This window comes from Bos mutus, chromosome 7 (genome assembly GCF_027580195.1).
Source record: "Bos mutus isolate GX-2022 chromosome 7, NWIPB_WYAK_1.1, whole genome shotgun sequence".
NCBI lineage: Eukaryota > Metazoa > Chordata > Mammalia > Artiodactyla > Bovidae > Bos > Bos mutus.
In genome coordinates this window covers 47262704-47280405 of record NC_091623.1, presented here as the reverse complement: position 1 = coordinate 47280405, position 17702 = coordinate 47262704, and the positions used below count along the sequence as shown (strand labels likewise).

At 57.3% G+C, this 17702-nt stretch overlaps 1 protein-coding gene across 3 annotated transcripts in view; it reads left to right on the top strand.

Moving 5' to 3' along the window:
* Positions 1-17702, top strand: part of MEF2B (myocyte enhancer factor 2B) — a 25354-nt gene extending 7652 nt beyond the window's left edge. The window contains exons 2-10 of one of the 3 annotated variants that reach the window (XM_070373402.1): positions 636-877; positions 13642-13723; positions 14239-14442; positions 15480-15614; positions 16073-16220; positions 16386-16519; positions 16608-16701; positions 16843-16954; positions 17288-17702. In XM_070373402.1, the coding sequence (XP_070229503.1) occupies positions 13670-13723; positions 14239-14442; positions 15480-15614; positions 16073-16220; positions 16386-16519; positions 16608-16701; positions 16843-16954; positions 17288-17513 (1107 nt within the window). In that variant the 5' untranslated portion in view covers positions 636-877; positions 13642-13669 and the 3' untranslated portion in view covers positions 17514-17702. The remainder of the gene's footprint in view (positions 1-635; positions 878-13641; positions 13724-14238; positions 14443-15479; positions 15615-16072; positions 16221-16385; positions 16520-16607; positions 16702-16842; positions 16955-17287) is intronic. The other 2 variants (XM_005898293.2, XM_070373403.1) reach the window with 2 other exon arrangements.

Below are 17702 nucleotides of genomic sequence, written 5' to 3'. Positions count from 1 at the left end.
GACAAACTCTTACTCATGCTTCAAGGCCCATTACAAATGCCCTTCTTTAGGGGAAGCTCTCCAAACTGGGGGCTTCTCCAGGATCACCCAGTCAAAGGTCATATTCATCCTGGAATCCTTTCCACCTTGATTCACTCCCTAATCTTGCTCTGATCCCCCTCTGGGTTTGGGACCTGTCGCGGGTGGTGCTGGGATCTCAGAGAGGGGTCCAGTCCCAGAAGGTGACCACTTCAGGAGGAGGGTGCCCAGTTACCGAGGGCTCTGTTATCCTCCTGTCGAAGCATGTGGGTCACACATGCCGCTGCAGAAGGGACGCAGCTGGGTGAGGCCACGAGCGATCCCAGAAGCCTCTTCTGCAGTCCCTGAATCTGGGTGAGGGCAAGGGTCAGGGTTGGCTGCGAGAAGGTCTCTAGGTCTGGGGCCTCAGGGTCCCGATCGGAGTTACATTTCACTTAGGTTGGAGTAAGTCCAGGGTAGGAGATAGCAGGGGTTACAGACAGGGTCCGAATTAGGGTCAGGCTCAATGGTAAGGTTAGGGTCGCCCACTGACAGCGGGGGATGCCTGGCAAGTCTGATCCAGCCCCTTCCGGTCCCCATCCCTCATTATACTATTTCCCCACCTCACTGTCTTCCAGCTTCGGATTCCCGGTCCCGGAACTCCCGGGACCCGGCCACGCCCAAGTGCCCGCCCACCGCAGCCCTCGGGCTCGCCCTCTATGCAAATTTGCGTCGCGCCCAATCAGCTCCGGGGGGGGCGGGGCCGCCAGCTCAGAAGGCACCTGTGGCCGCCCGGCGCTCGGTCCGACTTCTGAGCCGCTGGCGCCCGGTCAGTACAGGAGGGTCCAGGTGGAGCAGGTGCGTCTCGCGTCGGGCCGAGGTCTGTACAGCGTCCTTTGAATGGCATCTGTGGGCTGGGATGAGTTTTAAGGTCCGAGGGTGCTGCTGTACGCGGGAGAGCTGTGTCTAAGAGGTTTGCAGCCCTAGGATTGTGAGTTTGAGAGGCTATGCGTCCAGGATTTGTGTGTCCAAAGTGTATATGTTCAAGGGGTGTGAATCTGAGGGCTGTGTTCGAGGGGCTTTTCAAGGGTTGTTGTGTTCCTGAGACGTTTGTGTGTCCAAGTGGGTGAGTGTCCCAGGGTTTGCATGTCCAGGAGTTGTGTCTGAGGGAGTGTGTGTCATCGCTGAAAGGTTGTATGGCCAAAGGGCATGTGACTGAAGGTTTTGATGTCAGCTGGGGAGTTGTGTGTCTAAAGTCGTGGTGCCATGAGACTCTGGTGTGCGTCTGTGAGCTCCAGTGGTTTCTTTTCCTGGGGCACACCCCTTTGTGCATCCTGGAGGCCCCCGTGCACAACCACAGTCCCCTGCTTTCCTGCTGTGAGTGTGCCTTCGTGTGTCACGGCCCCGCACCTTCATGTGGCATGGCTTCCACGTGTGCCTGTGACCGCCGTGACCCTCCCCCGCCCTGTGGGGTCTCGGCTGGGCCCACGGGGTGCCTCTGTGGCTGCGGGCAGGACTGTGGGCACAGAGCCCTGAGCAGGGGCCACAAGTGCCTGGACCACTTCCTCCCCACGCCCCAGTGTCTCATCGGAGGAACAGTAGTCACAGCCGCCCGAGGTTGTCAGCTTATGACAAACTGGTGGCCGAGTTACTTTCCTGGTCATGGTCCCCGCCCTCTGTGTCTCTCAGGGTCCTGGGCAATGGACGTCACCAGCTGGAGTCCCAGGCTATTCCCTGTGCCCAAGCTGCAGACCTGAGAGGTCAGACACAGATGAGGCCTTTTGACTGACCTGGCTGAGAACCCTCACAGGGGAAGGTCAGGACCTCTGGACCTTTGGCGTCCAGGGTTGAGCACTTGCAGACTCTTGGGGTAAAGGAAATGGGGTTCAAAAAAGTATTTAGACTTAGAAAGACAAGTGTGTGGGGTTTGAGTCCAAAAGTCAACGGAGCTTTGGGATAAAGCCTTCCTCCCTCCTGTCCCCATACCTGCCTTCCTTCACCTAAGTCCAGAAGTGAATCTTGGCTTCCAGTGAATGGAATCTGGGGACATTGAGGGTCCTGGGGTCTCACCTGTGACAGCTGGAAACTCACTAGTCTGAAGCTGCCACTGCAGGAGCGAACACTGAGGCCAGGTGGAAACACCCAGGCCCCTCAGAGAAAGGATGGGCTCCAGGCTGCCCCTCGGACCCTAGGAGAACAAAGCCCGAAGTGACAGGCTGGCCCCAGCTTCCTCTTGTCCCTCTCTGTGTGACCTCAGACAGATCACTGCCCTTTTCTGAGCTCTCTGGATGCCCTTGTGACCTGAGACGTCTGAGCTCGTCTTACTCCCCATCTCCAAGTAATGATTGATTTCATTAAATCATTACCCAACCAGGCAGACATCTGGAAAATGCAAATTAGAGGAGAGAGGGAATTAAGGTCATTTGTCACCCCAACTCAGATGCAATGAGTGTAGACATGTTGGGGATTTGACCTTCCGGAAGATTTGAGGCACATAGGCACTTGCAGACAGATGTCATTTTTTTGGAGAGGATTTATCACACGCCTGGGATCCCATTTGGGGTAGGAGAGGTCACCCCAGCCCAGGCTCATGAATCCAAGTCAGGTGAACACAAGGATTGGATCCCATTTCTCAGCACGCCCAAAGGGCTTCCCTGTGCCTGCAACTTGGGGACCTTGTGAGACTGCCCGTTGGCCCCAGGTAGTCCAGAAAGGAGTGTCTCAGACCCCACTAGTACCCAGGCGCACTTCTCGGACTGGGTCGGGCGGCTGAGGGGGGCTGGGTTTGGGGTGCAGCTGGACAGCTATGGGATACAAACCCACACTCGAATGAGGATCTGGGGTCCCACTGTGTGGCCCTGGGAAGGAGCCCACTTCCTGCTGTGTAAAACAGGGCAGCCACCTCCGCTTCACTGGGCTATCTGAGTCAGGCTGGTCCTGTGTGTAAATGAGGTGGAGTGTGGGCCCCGGGCAGACAGCAGGCACCCAGAAACAGGAGGTGCCATCCGAACCATGACCGAGTGGAGTGCTGTGAGCCCCATCCAGGCCCATCTCACCCCACCCTGCACCAGGGGCCGAGCAGGCCTCAGGCCTGTCAGCTTCCCTGTCTGACCCCCTCCAGGTTCGTGCTCACTAGAGGTTGAGCTGGGGGTCTGGTTGAGCTGGGGTCTGCAGAAGGGAACAGTGCAGGCCAGCTGTCGCAACAAGTCACTGCTGCGACACAGGCCTGCCTCTGTCCCGTTTCCACAACCAGAGCCTCATCTCCTGCTGGACGCTGCCCTGCACCTAAAGGGCTCCTCCTCACAGCAACCGCGGGGGCTGCTGCAAATCCAGAATCATACTGCGGCCTCTGCCCCCCCGCCCCAACTCATGCACCCTCCAGGACTCAGTTGCTCTGCAGTCCCCTCTCTCACCCTGATTCCCGAGTCCCCTGTGGCCTCCCTGCTCCCCTCTGCTTCTGGCTGCCCGTTGCTCACCCATTCTCAGCAATGCCAACATCCACCATACCTGGAACCCACCTAGCACATGCCCACCTCTGGGCCTTTGCACCTGCCATTCTCCACATCCTTGCAGGGTTGGTGTACTCTCCTCCTTGTGGTTCCCTTTCCAGAAGGCCTTTTCTGGCCCCTCTGTTCAAAACAACTTGCTCTGCACCACCTCCCCCTCTGCCTCCCCCTGTAGAATTCCATCGTTATTCTGTCCCTGACACCGTGATGTGTCTGTCGTCTCTCTCACCAGACTGGGCAATGCAGAAGGTCAGGCTGGGTCTGGCTCCTCCCTGCCCTTGTATCCCCGACACCTTGGTGAACCATAGACATTTCTGGGGGAAGAAAGTGGGGACCAGGGACGCCCCAGGGGCCCCAGTGGGCTCCCCACTGGCTGTATCTCTGCTCTGCTGGGCTGTGGGCTAAGTCCCTTCTGCCCAGCTCTGACAGATGTGTTAATTTCCCAAGCAGGGAGGCCCAGGCCTCTGGGGATGAATTTCTGGGGCCCTATGGGGACATCTTTCTCTGGAACAAAGAGAGAGAAACCTTGGGCCATTCCTGTAGCTGCCATTGCAGCTTAGGGGACATGGTTGGGGGCCTTGGACCGGGCAAGGCCTGAGATAGCAGGGTTGGGTGTTGAATGTACGGTCTCTCCCAGCCCCAGGGGTATAAGTCCTAAGCCCCACGGGAGACGAGTGGGGCAATGAGTCGATTTTGCAGTGGCTGTGACAAAAACCAGCCTTCCTGGCAGGACCTGCAGTGGACAGGGCAGCCAGGCCCTCGTGACTTCAGGATGTAGTTTCCTTCTGAGGTGGGCACAGGGACCTGGGACTGAGAGAGGCATGAGCTCCGTGCAGCGGGCCGTTGTGCTGGGGGCTGTTCAGCGTGAGGATGTTGGGGGGCCTCTCACACTGGCAGCCTGTGCGCCAGATGGGGCCTCGAGTTTGTTTTGTGAGCCACGAGGTCTTTAAAAGAAAACGGAACCCATTGCCGATGTCTCTTCCATTTGTGAAGCAGTTGTTGGTTGGCTCGTTCAAGGAAGGGTGATGCAGACCTACTCTGTGCTGGGCACTGGGAAGGCCCCATCTCTGCCCTCACGGAATGGACCTCTCAGGGCCGCAGTATGACCATCAGAGAGGCTTCCCTGGGCTCAGATGGTAAAGAGTCTGCCTGCAGTGCAGGAGACCCGGGCTCGATCGCTGCGTCAGGAAGATCCCCTGGAGAAGGGCATGGCTACCCACTCCAGTATTCCTGCCTGGAGAATTCCACGGACAGAAGAGCCTGGTGGGCTGCAGTCCATGGGGTCACAAAGAGTCGGACATGACTGAGCGACTGACACACACACGATCATCAGAGAAACTAACCAAGAAGCACCGAACATACCCGGTAGGACTAAGCTACTCAGGGAAAGAGAAGTCTGCTCTGGGGAGATTAGCACTCCTAGACAGGTTTCTGCCCAGCCCTGAAGGACACGTAGCAGCTTTTCGAATCTGGGTGAGTCTGAGAAGGGCGTCCGGGACAGAGGGCACGGCAGGGCGAAGACCTGGTGATGGAGGAGAGGCAGGTCTGTCTGGGGCTGGTGTCTCAGGTGCCAGGAATGGGGCAGACGGTGAGCGAGTCTGCTGTTAGATGAGGCCCTCCTAAAGTGGGGGCACAGGTGAGCGGGCGCCAGGGCCCGCTGCATAGATGGGGAAACAGGCTCGGAGCACGTCAAGCAGCGACTGTGCAGTGGAGCCAGGGCAGGAACCCCGGTCTGGCCAAGCCCCCAGCCACAGCCAGGCCCGCAGACCCCTCAGCACACAGCCACGCTGGGCCCTCCCGGAAGCAGGCCTGCAGAGGGGTCTGTGGAGGGGGCGGTTTGAGGGTTCCCAACTCGGCCTCAGTTTCCCCATGATTGTCAGAGGGGCGGATAGACAAAGGGACCTCCCCCCACAAAGGGCCTTCTCCACCTGGAACCTTCTGGGTTTCTGGGATTCAGAGCCACACGTGGGTAACGCATCCCACCCTCAACAGCTGCCCCCTCCCCTCCGGCAGGCCCCGTAACTACCCGAAGATGCCCACAGTGCTCTGCCACCTGTACTGATGTAGCCTGTTGTCCCCATGCGGCTTCCATACATATGATCCCTGAGGCCCTCCTGGCCCCTCACCCCACCCTCAGAACCCCCACCCCCTAGCCTGCATCTCTCCCCTGGGGAGTGCTCCCAACCTGCCTCAGGAAGTCAGAGGGTGGGCGATACCACTGCAGAGATAGAGCCCCGACCGGTGTCCAGCTGCCTGCTTGTAATGGGGGGCCAGCATGGATCTGGGGAGTCTCCTTGTGTTTGGGGAAGCTCTATGTGTGTCTAGAAAGGTTACATGTTGGGGTCACGGTGTGCTTGCAGGTGTCTACATATAATGAGGGTTTGTGTGCATTCGGGGGGTTATGTGTCGGGGAGTCCGTGTGTGTGTGAGAGGTCTGTGTGTAATCGGGCATCTGTGTGTGGTCTCGGGATACGCGTGTTTGGTGAGCCATGTGGGTTTGGAAGGGGTCTACAAGACCTGTGGACTGCATGTGTTCAGGATGGTTCATGTGTTTGGGGGGAGTCTCCCTACGAGGGGAATCTCCCAAACCCCCCATCTGTACATGTGAGGAAGGGCTTTCTCCCTGAGCCGCCTGTCCCCAGCACCCTTCCTGGGTCCACCTGGTGCCCTCAGTCTGACCTGGGCACCCCTGGGCTGAGGGGAGAAGACCCTAAGGAGTTCTTCTGCCTGCATAGAGAAAGAGGGATACAGCAACTCAACCACACCTACTTCAGAGAGCCCCCCATCTCAGGGAGGTGTCCCTGGCTCTCCCCATCTTCTGGGGTAGGAAACTGGCCTGGAGAAGCTTGGCCACACAGGAGTCACTGCCAGAGCCCGCCTTCTCCCAAGGGCAGGAGAGGGGCCACTGTGGGCTAGCCAGCCCCTAGGTCACCCACAGTGCCCCCCCCAACCTGGGCCTCTATCTCCCCAGGCTCCCAGGGGAGGAGGCGGCCCAGGGCCCCGGCTGGGGTGGGGGAGGGTCTCCAGCAGCTGGGGTCAGAGCCTCCGGAGCCCTCAAGAGAGGGGAGGGGGGGTCCCGACTTTCCAAGGGGCTCTTCCTGTTGCCCGTAACGAGGTGCTTGGGGAACAGGTGATGAAACCACCGCCTCGGTTGCGTGAGGCCGGGCTGCTGGCCTGATTTGCTGCCGGGCCCAGGCGCAGCGACCCCTCCCCGCTTCGCCGCGTCCCCTGGGCCCTCACCTCCCCCCGCCACCCACCTGCCTCTCACTTCTCCTTTCCTCCCCTCCTTCCTGGCCTGGGTCCCCTGCCACACTGTGGCCTCTGGGCTCAAGGGTCGGGCAGCCTAACTCTGCTGCTGGCCCCTCCATTAAAGCCCCACTGAGGGCCGAGAAGGGGAACTCGATGGTTCCTGGTCTTTTATCTCAGACCCTCGCTGCAGAGCCTTTGAGATCAGGATTCCATGACCCGCTTTATGGAGGGGGGGCAGGTAGGGGCCTGATGCCACCCAGCTTGCCACAGAAAGGATCCCCGTGGCCTCACGAGATGGCATGCTGACTCAGCAACCCCAGCTCCAAAACTCCTCTGCCTTCTGGCTTCTGGGAGTCCAGAGACAAGGTCAAAAGACCCCACCACTGCCCCCTCCTCCTCAGCTGGTGGCAGATGGATTCTCACTCCCATTTATAGATGAGAAAACTGAGTCCTTCCACAGGAAGAGGCCCACAGTGAAGGGTGAGTGGGAGGGTGGGATTCTTTCCAGACCTCCCTCTCCATCACCAGGGCGCTGAGAGGCCTCTTAGAGGGAGGTGACAGTCATGGCCTAGAGGACTTCAGGGGTGCTTGTTGATGGACTTTAGTGACCACAGGTGTCACAGTAGAGACTTAGTCATGCTCCGGGTGCTTATGAGATCCTCCTGTGTGACCCCAGTGTGGGGCTTCCCCAGTGGCTCAGCGGTAAAGAAACTGCCTGCAATTCAGGAGGCTTGATTTTGATCCCTGGGTTGGGAAGATCCCCTGGAGAAGGGAATGGCAACCCACTCCAGTGTTCTTGCCTGGTGAATTCCATGGACAGAGGAGCCTGGCAGGCCATATAGGCCATGGGGTCGCACAGAGTTGAACATGAGTTAGCATGCATGCACGCACCGCACACACCCTCAGTTTCCCCCCACAAATAGCGCTCAGGCCTGAGACCCCAGGCTCCCTCCAACCCCAGGCATATGCCACCAGCATATCCTGTCCCCTCGGTTGCCAAACAGCCCATCCTCTCTGCCTTCCTGCAGCCCCGGTCTCAGTTCAGGCCCCACGTCTCCTGCCTGGACGTCTGCCCCTGCTTCTCCCTGTCATCTCACTCCTGCCCAGACAGATGCTGTCGTCACAGCAACCTGAGTAGGGGCTGGGGGGGTGGTACTTTTTAAAAAATCCTTTTGGTTAAGTCAGGTAGAGGGAAATGCAAAAATCAGTGGAGTAGGACTAAAAAACTTGCACCAACTGAGTAAAGCTGGTCCAGGGAACAGAGCTCCAGCCCCCTGACTTGCACTATCTTGTCACAGTGCCTGCTTAGCGTGGCCACTGTGCTCATATCCATCACTGGAGGTGACTTTTGCCTGTTCTGGAACTTCGTATCAATGGAATCACGTGGCGTGTCCCCTCTGCAGAGCCCAATTATTGTTGAATCAGCCCATGATCTGGGAGGTTCACCTGTACGGTTGCGTGGAGCTGAGACGCATCCTTTTTCTGTGCTGTATAGTAGCCCATCATAGAATGTACGAGAAAGTAGTTGTCAGTTCTCCCATTGAGGGCATTTGAATCATTTCCAGTCTGGGGCTATGATGAACGAAGTTGCTGAGAATGTCCTTGTTTGTGTAATTTCTTACTTGGGCCCTTTTGTCTTCGGTAAATACAAGGGAAGGGGAAGGATCACCGGGTTGGAGGGTAGCTGCTTGCTCAGCTTTAGTAGATTCCAGGCAGTTTTTCAGAGTGCCTCTTCTTCTTTCCCCTCCCACCAGCAATGCAAGAAAATATGGGGGGATTTTAAACTGTCAAAATCATATCTAGGTACTCCTTTGCCCCCAAATTCTCTATCGCTCCCTGATGCCCTCTGAGTAAAACCCACACTCTTCACTGTGGACCTACATGATCCAACCCCACTCCCACCACCACCATCCCCCTCCCCTCTCGCCCTTGTTCACGTTGTCCAGCCGTTCAGATTTCTTTGCTGTTTGCAAAATGTCAAACTCATGAGCACTCTGAGCTTTTGGCGTTGCAGCTCCCCTGCCAGGAACACCCTCCCACCAGATCCTCTCACTGACTCTTCCCTTCACTGCCTGTGTCTTTCTTGTGCCTCTGGTCTCAGTTCAAACATCACCTCTTCAGAGAGGTCTTCCTTGAATCCCTGGCTACTAACATGGCCCCTTTTGTGGTCAATACTTCTCTCTTTTTAGACTTAGGTTCTGACCTATCAGAGTTTCATTAAAATGACTTGGAGTGCCCCTGTTTTTAAAGGTCTGAGTTAGTTTAAAGAACATTTCACTTTCCTGTCCTCTAAGGTTTGATAAAACAGCTATAAAACCGTAGGGGCCTGTTAGCCTTTTGATGGTATGTCTCGAGACACTTTTTTAATTTTCCATGGTCATTGGTCTACTTAAGCTTTCTATTTCTTTTGAGGTCAGTTGATCGCAATGGTTGGCACGTAGTTTACACTTGGTAACTGGGGTACAAAGATAGGGGTGGGGAGGTACTGGACTCTTGACTTCAAATGCCCACTCCCCTGCCCGTGTGCTCAGGCCCCCATCCAGCCCTCCCACTGAGGCCCAGCTGCAAGCTTTCTCCGTTGAGGTGCCCTCTTGGATTTTTCCTGGCTCTTCTTCCCTTTCCTGGGTCTATGGGTTCACCTCTGCCACTCTGCTGGGCAGATGCAACAAGCTCTAGGCTTTCTAGCTGGACCTTGGTTGGGGGGTTGGGGGCTTGTCCGCAGAAGAGGCCTTCCCCAACCTCAGCCTCTCCCAACCTCAGCCTCTCCCAACCTCAGCCTCTCCTAACCTCAGCCTCCCCCCTCGTGCCCTGCACATTCAGCACGCACCGCCACCTCCCCCCAGCAGTTCCGATCACCATCACGCCAACATCTGGAGAACTGGCCGCCAGGTCTGTCTGCGGCTCAGGGTGGGGATTTGCATGTGAGTACAAATATATACGCACACCCTGGGCCTCCCGCCTCTGCATTCCTTGGCTGGCCCTTCACACCTGGGCCTGAGGCAGGTCAACGCTGAGCGGTTGGATTTGCATGCGCGTGTATTTCTGGGTAGGGAGTCAGCTGGGGGAGTCTGAGAGGAAGTTGTTGAGGGAAGCTGAGGGGAGTTCAGACGTGTCCCTCTTGACCCACTCCATATCTTCCCAGTCACCCCTGTGTCTGGTCCTGAGGGTCTTCCGGGCTGGGGGAGAAGGAGAGAGGCAGATATACGACCCCCCCGTCAGACAGCCCACAGTGTCAGAACTAGAGGGGAAGGATGGAGGCTGTGGGAGACCAGAGTGAGAGGGCAGGGAGGGCTTCCTGAAGGAATGGATTTCTTGAGCTGGGTGTTTGAAGTGTGAATAGGAGTTGGCCAGGTGCAGAAGAGGCAAAAAGGGGATTTCAAACAGACATTTTGTGGAAGGTAGAGAACAGTGGGCAGGAGCTGATTAGGGCAGGACCTTGAATGCCAGACTGAGGACTGGAGCTTCCTTCCTCCTGAGGGCAGTGGGGAACCGTGAGGAGTGTGTAATTAGGAAGGGGCATGATCAGAGCTATGTGCTGGGTAGATCCCTCCAGGACCAGAGCAGGGGGTGACTTTGGTTCCTAGGTGAAGACTGGGGGTTCCAAAGTCATCAAGGGTCAGAAGACGCAAACCCCTGCAGGACTCCATCTGCACCTGTCAGGCCTGCCTCCAGAGATGTCAGGGGACCTGGTGGCCTCTTGAGGAACCAAAGAGCCCTAGAGCACAGTGACTTAAAGTGCAGGACGCAGGCAGAGCACAGAGGGGGCCTAACCCCCGGTCTCGGCCCAGATGGACACAGCTCTGGCCTCTCTGCAGCTTCCTGTTCTCTTTACCTCTGCCTCCAACAGTCTTGCTCCCCATGACAGCTAGGACCAAGTTTTTGTGGCTTTTTTTCTGACTGGACCAGTTTGTTTGTTTGTTTGTTTTTAATTTGGGGCTATATCAGGTTTTAGGTGCAACACCCTGGATCTCAGTTGAGGCATATGGGATCTAGTTTCTCGACCAGGGATCAGACCTGGTCCCCTGAATTAGGAATGCAGAGTCTTAACCACTGGACTACCAGGAAGGTCCCCATGTTCAAGTTTTTAAAGTCCTGTCCCTTCTTGACGAACCCCCATCCATCATGGCTCTCCATTGCTCTTAGAGCAAAACCCAGAGGCCTCGCTGCAGCTCAGAGGACCCAGAGTGGCCCTTCCTCTGCACTTTCCCCTCTTTCCTCACTCTAGCCTTCTTGATGCATCTCCTTCTTCCTTAGGGACTTTGCACCTGCCATTCCTTCTGCCTAAAACTCACTTCCTGTCTCAGCTCATGAGTCTCAGTTCAGAGCCCCCCTCCTGACCTTCTGACTCTCAGGGGCGCCCCTGTTATATGAACCCTGCCCTGGCCAGGAGGTCCTTGTCTAAAATGGGGACAGACGGAGAAGGGGCCAAAGTTGGATCTTCCAGACCCCGAGACTCATGTCCAAGCCCCACGTTCCCATGGGATTCCAGGCGTGGGGGGCATTTCCGGAATCATCTTGGCACCAAGACCTCCGGGCCAATGCCCTCCTCCTGTCCCCAGGGGCCCGTCAGGGCGGGGATAATGCATCCCAGCCGTGGGAACTAGCCCGATTCCGGACAGGGATTAAAATTAGCCCCAAAGGTTAAATTTAGCAAGTCAGGCTGGAGCTGGGGGGCCACGGTGGGGGCTCGTTTTGGCCTGGACTCTACATAGTTATGACTACTCAGAGACCCAGACCAGGGAAGGTGGAGGGTGTGCCTGGGGTGACCTAGTGGGATGCATATGACAGGCTGGGGTGACTCACATTTCCAGCTATGGATCTTTGGGAAGATGGGGAGCCCCCCCAGACCCCTCGGGCTGGGGTATGTTTCTCCCAGAGATAGACCTGCATTTCCCTACACTTCCCAAGACCTCATTCTCAGGCTTTGTGCGAGCTACTCTGCCTTTCGTACCCACCCCATTCACAGAACAGCAAACTGAAGCTGAGGGAGAGGCTGCCCTTACTGAAGACCTCTCTTCTGCTCTGAGGCTGGCTGGGACCTGAGCACGGGCCCCACTTCATCCTGGGGAAGGCCTGTGGTGCGGCCTCAGTCCCCTCTGACACAAGAGGGCTGGGGGGTGGAGTGTGGTCATGGGGTTGGCAGAGGGGTCTCGGGGGCCATGGGATGGCTCTCTGTACAGTGGGGTGGGTGCTGCACGACAGACGATATGATTCCTTGATTCCAGGAGCCCTTCCTGGGGGCTGCTGGGAAAGAGCTGGGCCATGTCTTGGTTACTCGTTGCCCTCGCTGAGCTGCCCATTCTCACCTGGGGCCCTCACCAGGGAGATCCCAGACCCCCATGAGGAGGGTCCAGGCTTCCTCTCTAGTTTGCATGAGCCCACCCCTCTTCCCAGTCTGAAGTCTCTGAGTGAAGGTCTTCCCAGGGGATTCCCCCTCCTCCCACTGGAAAGAAGGTCAGGGATGGGGTCTCTATTAGGCTTCCCCCCATTTTTAATTTCTGTTTTTTTCGGCTGTGCCATACAGCATGTGGGATCTTAGTTCCCTGACCAGGGATCCAACCCAAGCCCCCTGAGTTGGGGGAGCAGAGTCTTAACCACTGAGCCACTGAGGAAGTGCCCCCCGACCCCCAACCAACACACATTTTTAAAAATAGAAATCTTTAATCACTGAGGGAGAACAGTTAGAAAATTCAAAAGATAAAAATGAAAAAGGAAAAGATGAAAAGGCCACACATTGTATGATTCCACTTATAAGAAATGTCCAGAACAGGCCAAATCCATAGATCAGTGGTTGCTGGGGGCTGAGGAAGGGGGAGCGGGGAGTGGCTGCTATGGGGCTGGCCCTTCTCTTTGTCTTGTTTTCTGGGTTTTTGGTTTGTTTGGTTTTGGTTTTTTGGTCTTGCCAAACTGCATGTGGGATCTTAGTTCCCTGACCAGGGATTGAACCCAGCCCCCTGCAGTAGAAGCACAGTCTTAACTACTGGACTGCCTGGAAAGCCCCTGGGGTCTCCTTTTGAGAGAAGGTAAAGTTTCTGGAACCAGGTAGAGATGATGGTTGCACAACATCATGAATGCTCTAAGTGTCACGGAATTGCACATGTTAAAATGGCGAATCTCATGTTAAGTGAGTTGCATCTCAAGTTTTAAAAACTCACCTGTAAATTTTCACCCAGCACTGACTCCCAGCTTGAGTATTTCCTTCTAGTCTTTTCCACTCGCAATGCAATTTTTAAATACATGTTTTATATATATTTTAATGTATGTTTTCTGGTAACCACAGCCCTCAACTTTGCTCACGGAAGGGCTGTCGTGGGTGGACTGAATGAGTTGAAAAGTGTCTGCTGTGTGGATCAGGCTTACTTCCGGATCACTGAGCCCCGCTGGGTACCATCATCGGATGGCCCTCCAGCCTGGCCTGTTGAGGGCCTCCAGGCTGCCGCCGGTGTTCATAACAGCAGTGCAGCCACGGCAGCTGCTGTCTGCAGGGCAGATCTGAGTGCCCTGTGTGGGTTGACTCATTTTATGCTCCAGCAGCGCTGGGCAGTGCACTGCGCTGTTATCCATGCACAGACAGGGGTCAGGCTCCCCTGAGGTCCCACAGCTATCAGCTTGTTTTGCTTTAGAGCCTCAGTTGGGGGCACCTGTACCTCTCAATCTTCCCCCCTTGGTCAACCTTTTCCTTATAAGGCATTGGTCTGAGGTGTTCAGTGAGCATTTGATGCATCCTGGGCTGGTTGATGGTGTGAGATGTGGGGGTGACCCAGCCCACCTCATTCTCCCCATTGTCTCCTGGCAGGGGTGGGAGGAAGATAGGGGTATGCTGGGGTGCCTGTCCCCACTTTCCATCCACCTGCTCTGTTCTCTTCTCCTCCCCACCCCCCACTTGCAGACAAAGGGCACTCCACCCAGCCTGGGACATGGGGAGGAAAAAAATTCAGATCTCACGCATTCTGGACCAAAGGAATCGGCAGGTGAGTTCACTGGGTGGAACAGTGGCTGGGGAAAGGCTTTCCTAGCAGAAGAAACACAGCCTGGGCAAAGGCTTGGCCATCTGGGGGAACTGCAAGGGAATAAGGAGACTTGATGTAGTGTCAGGAGTCTGAGATGCAGCATTTACTCATTCTCATGATGATTTATTCATTGATTCTCTGTGATGACTGGAGCTCCAGTCACAGGAGCTCAACACAAACACATCCAACTCAAAGTGCTGGGCCAGAGACAGGTACAGAACTGGGGAGCTCAGAGAGGGAGTGTGGGATCTGCCTGGAGACCAAGGAGAGCTTCCCTAAGGAGAGGACATTTTGGCCAGGTTTTGAAGCATCAATAGGAGTTTGCCAGGTTGAGAAGTGAGGAGCAGTACACTTGGAAAGAGCACATGCAAAGGCATGAAATCAGGAAGCATGTTCATGGAAAAATAGGCCCCTCGACTCCCCCTCTCACCTGAATTTTTGTCTTCTCCTGCCCTGCCTTTGGATACTGAGTCCAGGTAACATTCACCAAGCGAAAGTTCGGGCTGATGAAGAAGGCCTACGAGCTGAGTGTGCTCTGCGACTGCGAGATCGCCCTCATCATCTTCAACAGCTCCAACCGCCTCTTCCAGTACGCCAGCACAGATATGGACCGGGTGCTTCTGAAGTACACGGAGTACAGCGAGCCCCACGAGAGCCGCACCAACACCGACATCCTCGAGGTACCCCCAGGACCCTCCTCCCCGGCCGCACGAAGCCCAGCACGCTCTGCACACTCAGAGCCTAGGGGCTCTTGGTTTGCACAAAAGATGAGCTTTGCAGTTAGGCTTTGCTGGATCCCCTGGAGAGGAAATGGCAACCCACTCCAGTATTCTTGCCTGGAAAAATTCATGGATAAAGGAGCCTGGCAGGCTAGAGCCCATAGCATCGCAAAGAATCGAACACCATTGAGCGACTGAGCACGCATGCACACACGCATGCCAGTCAACAGGTCTGGGGTAATGGAGAGTCCCCTCTAGGGGCAGCTGCCTAGCACCACCCAGGATGGGCAAGATCACTGTTCCTTTATTTTTTTTTTTCTTTTGATTTTTGGCTGTGCTGGGTCTTCACTGGGCCCTCATCGTGGCACGTGGGCTTTTTTTCGGATGTCACAGGCGGGCTTCTCTCGTGGAGCATGGGCTGTAGAGTGCACAGGCTCAGTTGTGTGGCGCGAAGATCACTGTCACTTTGGATCTGGGCATCTTTACCCAGGAACGGGAAGCTGAAGCCACTGGGTGGACAGAGCACTGGGCTAGGACTGTCTGGGGAGCCCCAAGGTGACAGACAGTGGGGAAAAGCTGGTAGAGGAGAAGCAGGGGTCTAGGAGTACAGAGATCACTGGCTCCAGGGGGGAGACAGCTTAGAAGAGCCTGTGAAGTAGCCTCTAGATGCTCAGCTAGCCGATGCTCATTAACCACCTCCTGCATGCCAGGCTCTGAGGCTGTGCCTGGGCGCAGAATGCAGAAACCAAATCACACTCAGGAGGAGCGTTAGGATAACCCAGCAGGCCTGGGTGGATCTCTGCCCCTGCTGTGTGACCTGGGCCTCTCTGGTCCCCAGGCAGGACAGTCCCTCTCTCACATACAGTTGGAAGTTACTAGATGACTCCCTGGGGTTTTTGGTTAATGGGATTTAGCTGGAGCAGCTGTGCCTGCACTCTGCCTGCCCACAGAGCCGGGTGGGATGGGGGGGGTCACCCTGCTGTCTTCCCTTCCCACAGACACTGAAGCGGAGGGGTGTGGGCCTTGATGGACCCGAGCTGGAGCCAGACGAGGGGCTTGAGGGGCCAGGAGAGAAGCTGCGGAGGCTGGCAGGTGATGGGGGTGACCCAGCCTTGCCCCGGCCCCGGCTCTATGTAAGTGACTCCCTGTCCCACCTCATGGGGCCCTCCCCCCACTTCTGAGGCCCAGGTAGCTGGGGCTGAGACCGAGAGGACTCAAGACCAGGATTCCTAGAGTCGGGGAGCAGGGAAGACTTCCTGGAGGAGTAGGAATTATAGTAGGGGCTTTGAAGGATGGAAAAGAGCGCAACAGACAGTTCCTTCTTTCTTTATTTCTTTAATGTGTCTAAACCTGGGAAGCCTCCTCGGGACCAATCGTTTGCTTAGTAAGAAGTCTCAGCTCTGGGCCTAGCTCTTAAGGAGAGACGGAGGCAGACACAGGCTCCCCAGCCACGTGGCGTTTAGGCCAGAGGGGCGAGTGGTGAGGGCTTCCGGAAGTGGAAGCCGGCCCTCGAGCTCACTGGGATTGTCTAGGTTGAAGTGATGCCCTCATCTCCGTGCTCCTCAACCAATCCTGGCCTCTGTGCCCGCAGCCCGCAGCCCCCACTATGCCCAGCCCGGACATGGTATACGGGGCGCTGCCCCCACCGGCCTGTGAACCCACTGGACTTGGGGAGGCCCTGCCTGCCCAGAGCCGCCCATCCCCCTTCCGGCCAGCAGCCCCCAAAGCTGGGCCCCCAGGTGAGCATGGGTCACAGGCCCTGGGCAGGGGGTGGAGGTTCTGGGGGGCTGTGCAGCGGGGAAATGTTGGCTCTGGCCCTGCTTGGCTGTGGGCGTCACTTTGGACCTCAGACTTCATCAGATGACGTGGCTGCCTGCCTCCTCTGGGGGTCCCCTGCTCCCCAGGCCTGGCGCACCCTCTCTTCTCGCCGTGCCATCTCGCCAGCAAGACACCACCGCCCCTGTACCTGGCAACGGACGGGCGGAGGCCAGACCTGCCTGGCGGCCTGGCCGGGACCCGAGGGGGACTGAGCAGCTCGGTGAGTGAGGGGAAGGGGTGGAAGGGCTGCGGGGGCAGGGCGGCCTGGCTGCAGGTCTCAGGCTCCCCTTTACCCTGTCTCCACGCAGAGAGGACTCTACGGTGGCCTGCAGAGTCCCTGCTCCACCGCTGCCCCCGGACCCCCGCTCGGGAGCTTCCCCTTCCTCCCTGCCGGCCCCCCAGGTATGCACTTGCCCTGGCTTTGGGAGGGTGTCTCCACACTCCCCCGCCTGCCAGAACTGCAAACTGGCGGGTAGGGTGGGTCAGGCTTGGGGAGGGGCTCCCTGGGGTCAGGGCCTCAGTTTTCTCTTCTTGCCCCCGCAGAGTATGGCCTGGGGGATCCTCCTCCACCCCCAGGCTTGCTGCAGCCCCCCACCCTAGCCCCCTGGCAGCCCTCCAGGGCTGATGGGCCCCCGGCCACACCCACGCAGCCTAGGTAAGTGCCCCAACTGTCTCCCCGGTCCCTCACTCCCTGAGTTCGGGTTCACAGTTGGCCGCCCCCCCCCACCCCCCTCCCACCCCCCCCAAACCAGTCTCTCAAAGCCCCTAGCCACGGCTGACCCCTGGTGGCCGCTCTCAGTTCTGCACACAACCCCTCCCGACTGGTCTGGTGGGATGGGCGGCTATTTTGGAAGCCCCAAGAGGGATCGCCACCCCCTCCTTTCCCAAGGTTCTCCTGCCCAATCTTTGCCCAAGCCATGCCACCTTTCTGGCTTCCTCGCTGAGCTCACGACCCCGCTCCTCTCTCTCTCTCTCTCTCTCCCTGCAGTGGGGGCCGCAGCTTGGGCGAGGATGGCCCCCCGGCCCGTGGCGCCTCCTCACCCACCCCTCCCGTCAGCATCAAGTCCGAGCGCCTCTCCCCGGCCCCCGGAGGCCCCGGCGACTTTCCAAAGACCTTCCCCTACCCTTTGCTTCTGGCCCGGCCCCTAGCAGAGCCCCTTCGACCTGGACCCCCTCTGCGGCGGCTGCCCACTGCCGATGGCTGGCCCCGGTAGTCGGCCAGGGAATGGCATCGGTTCTGACCCTCAAGTCAGGCCAGGCGAGGGCACGTGGGGTCCCAACCTCCCTCCCTGCATCCTTGGAGAAGACGCAGCAGTACCACTGTCTCTGCGATGGGGGCGTGGAGTGGGGAGGCCGAGTTCGGATTCACGGTTGGGGGTTCTTTTCCCCTTTCCTGTGTGCGT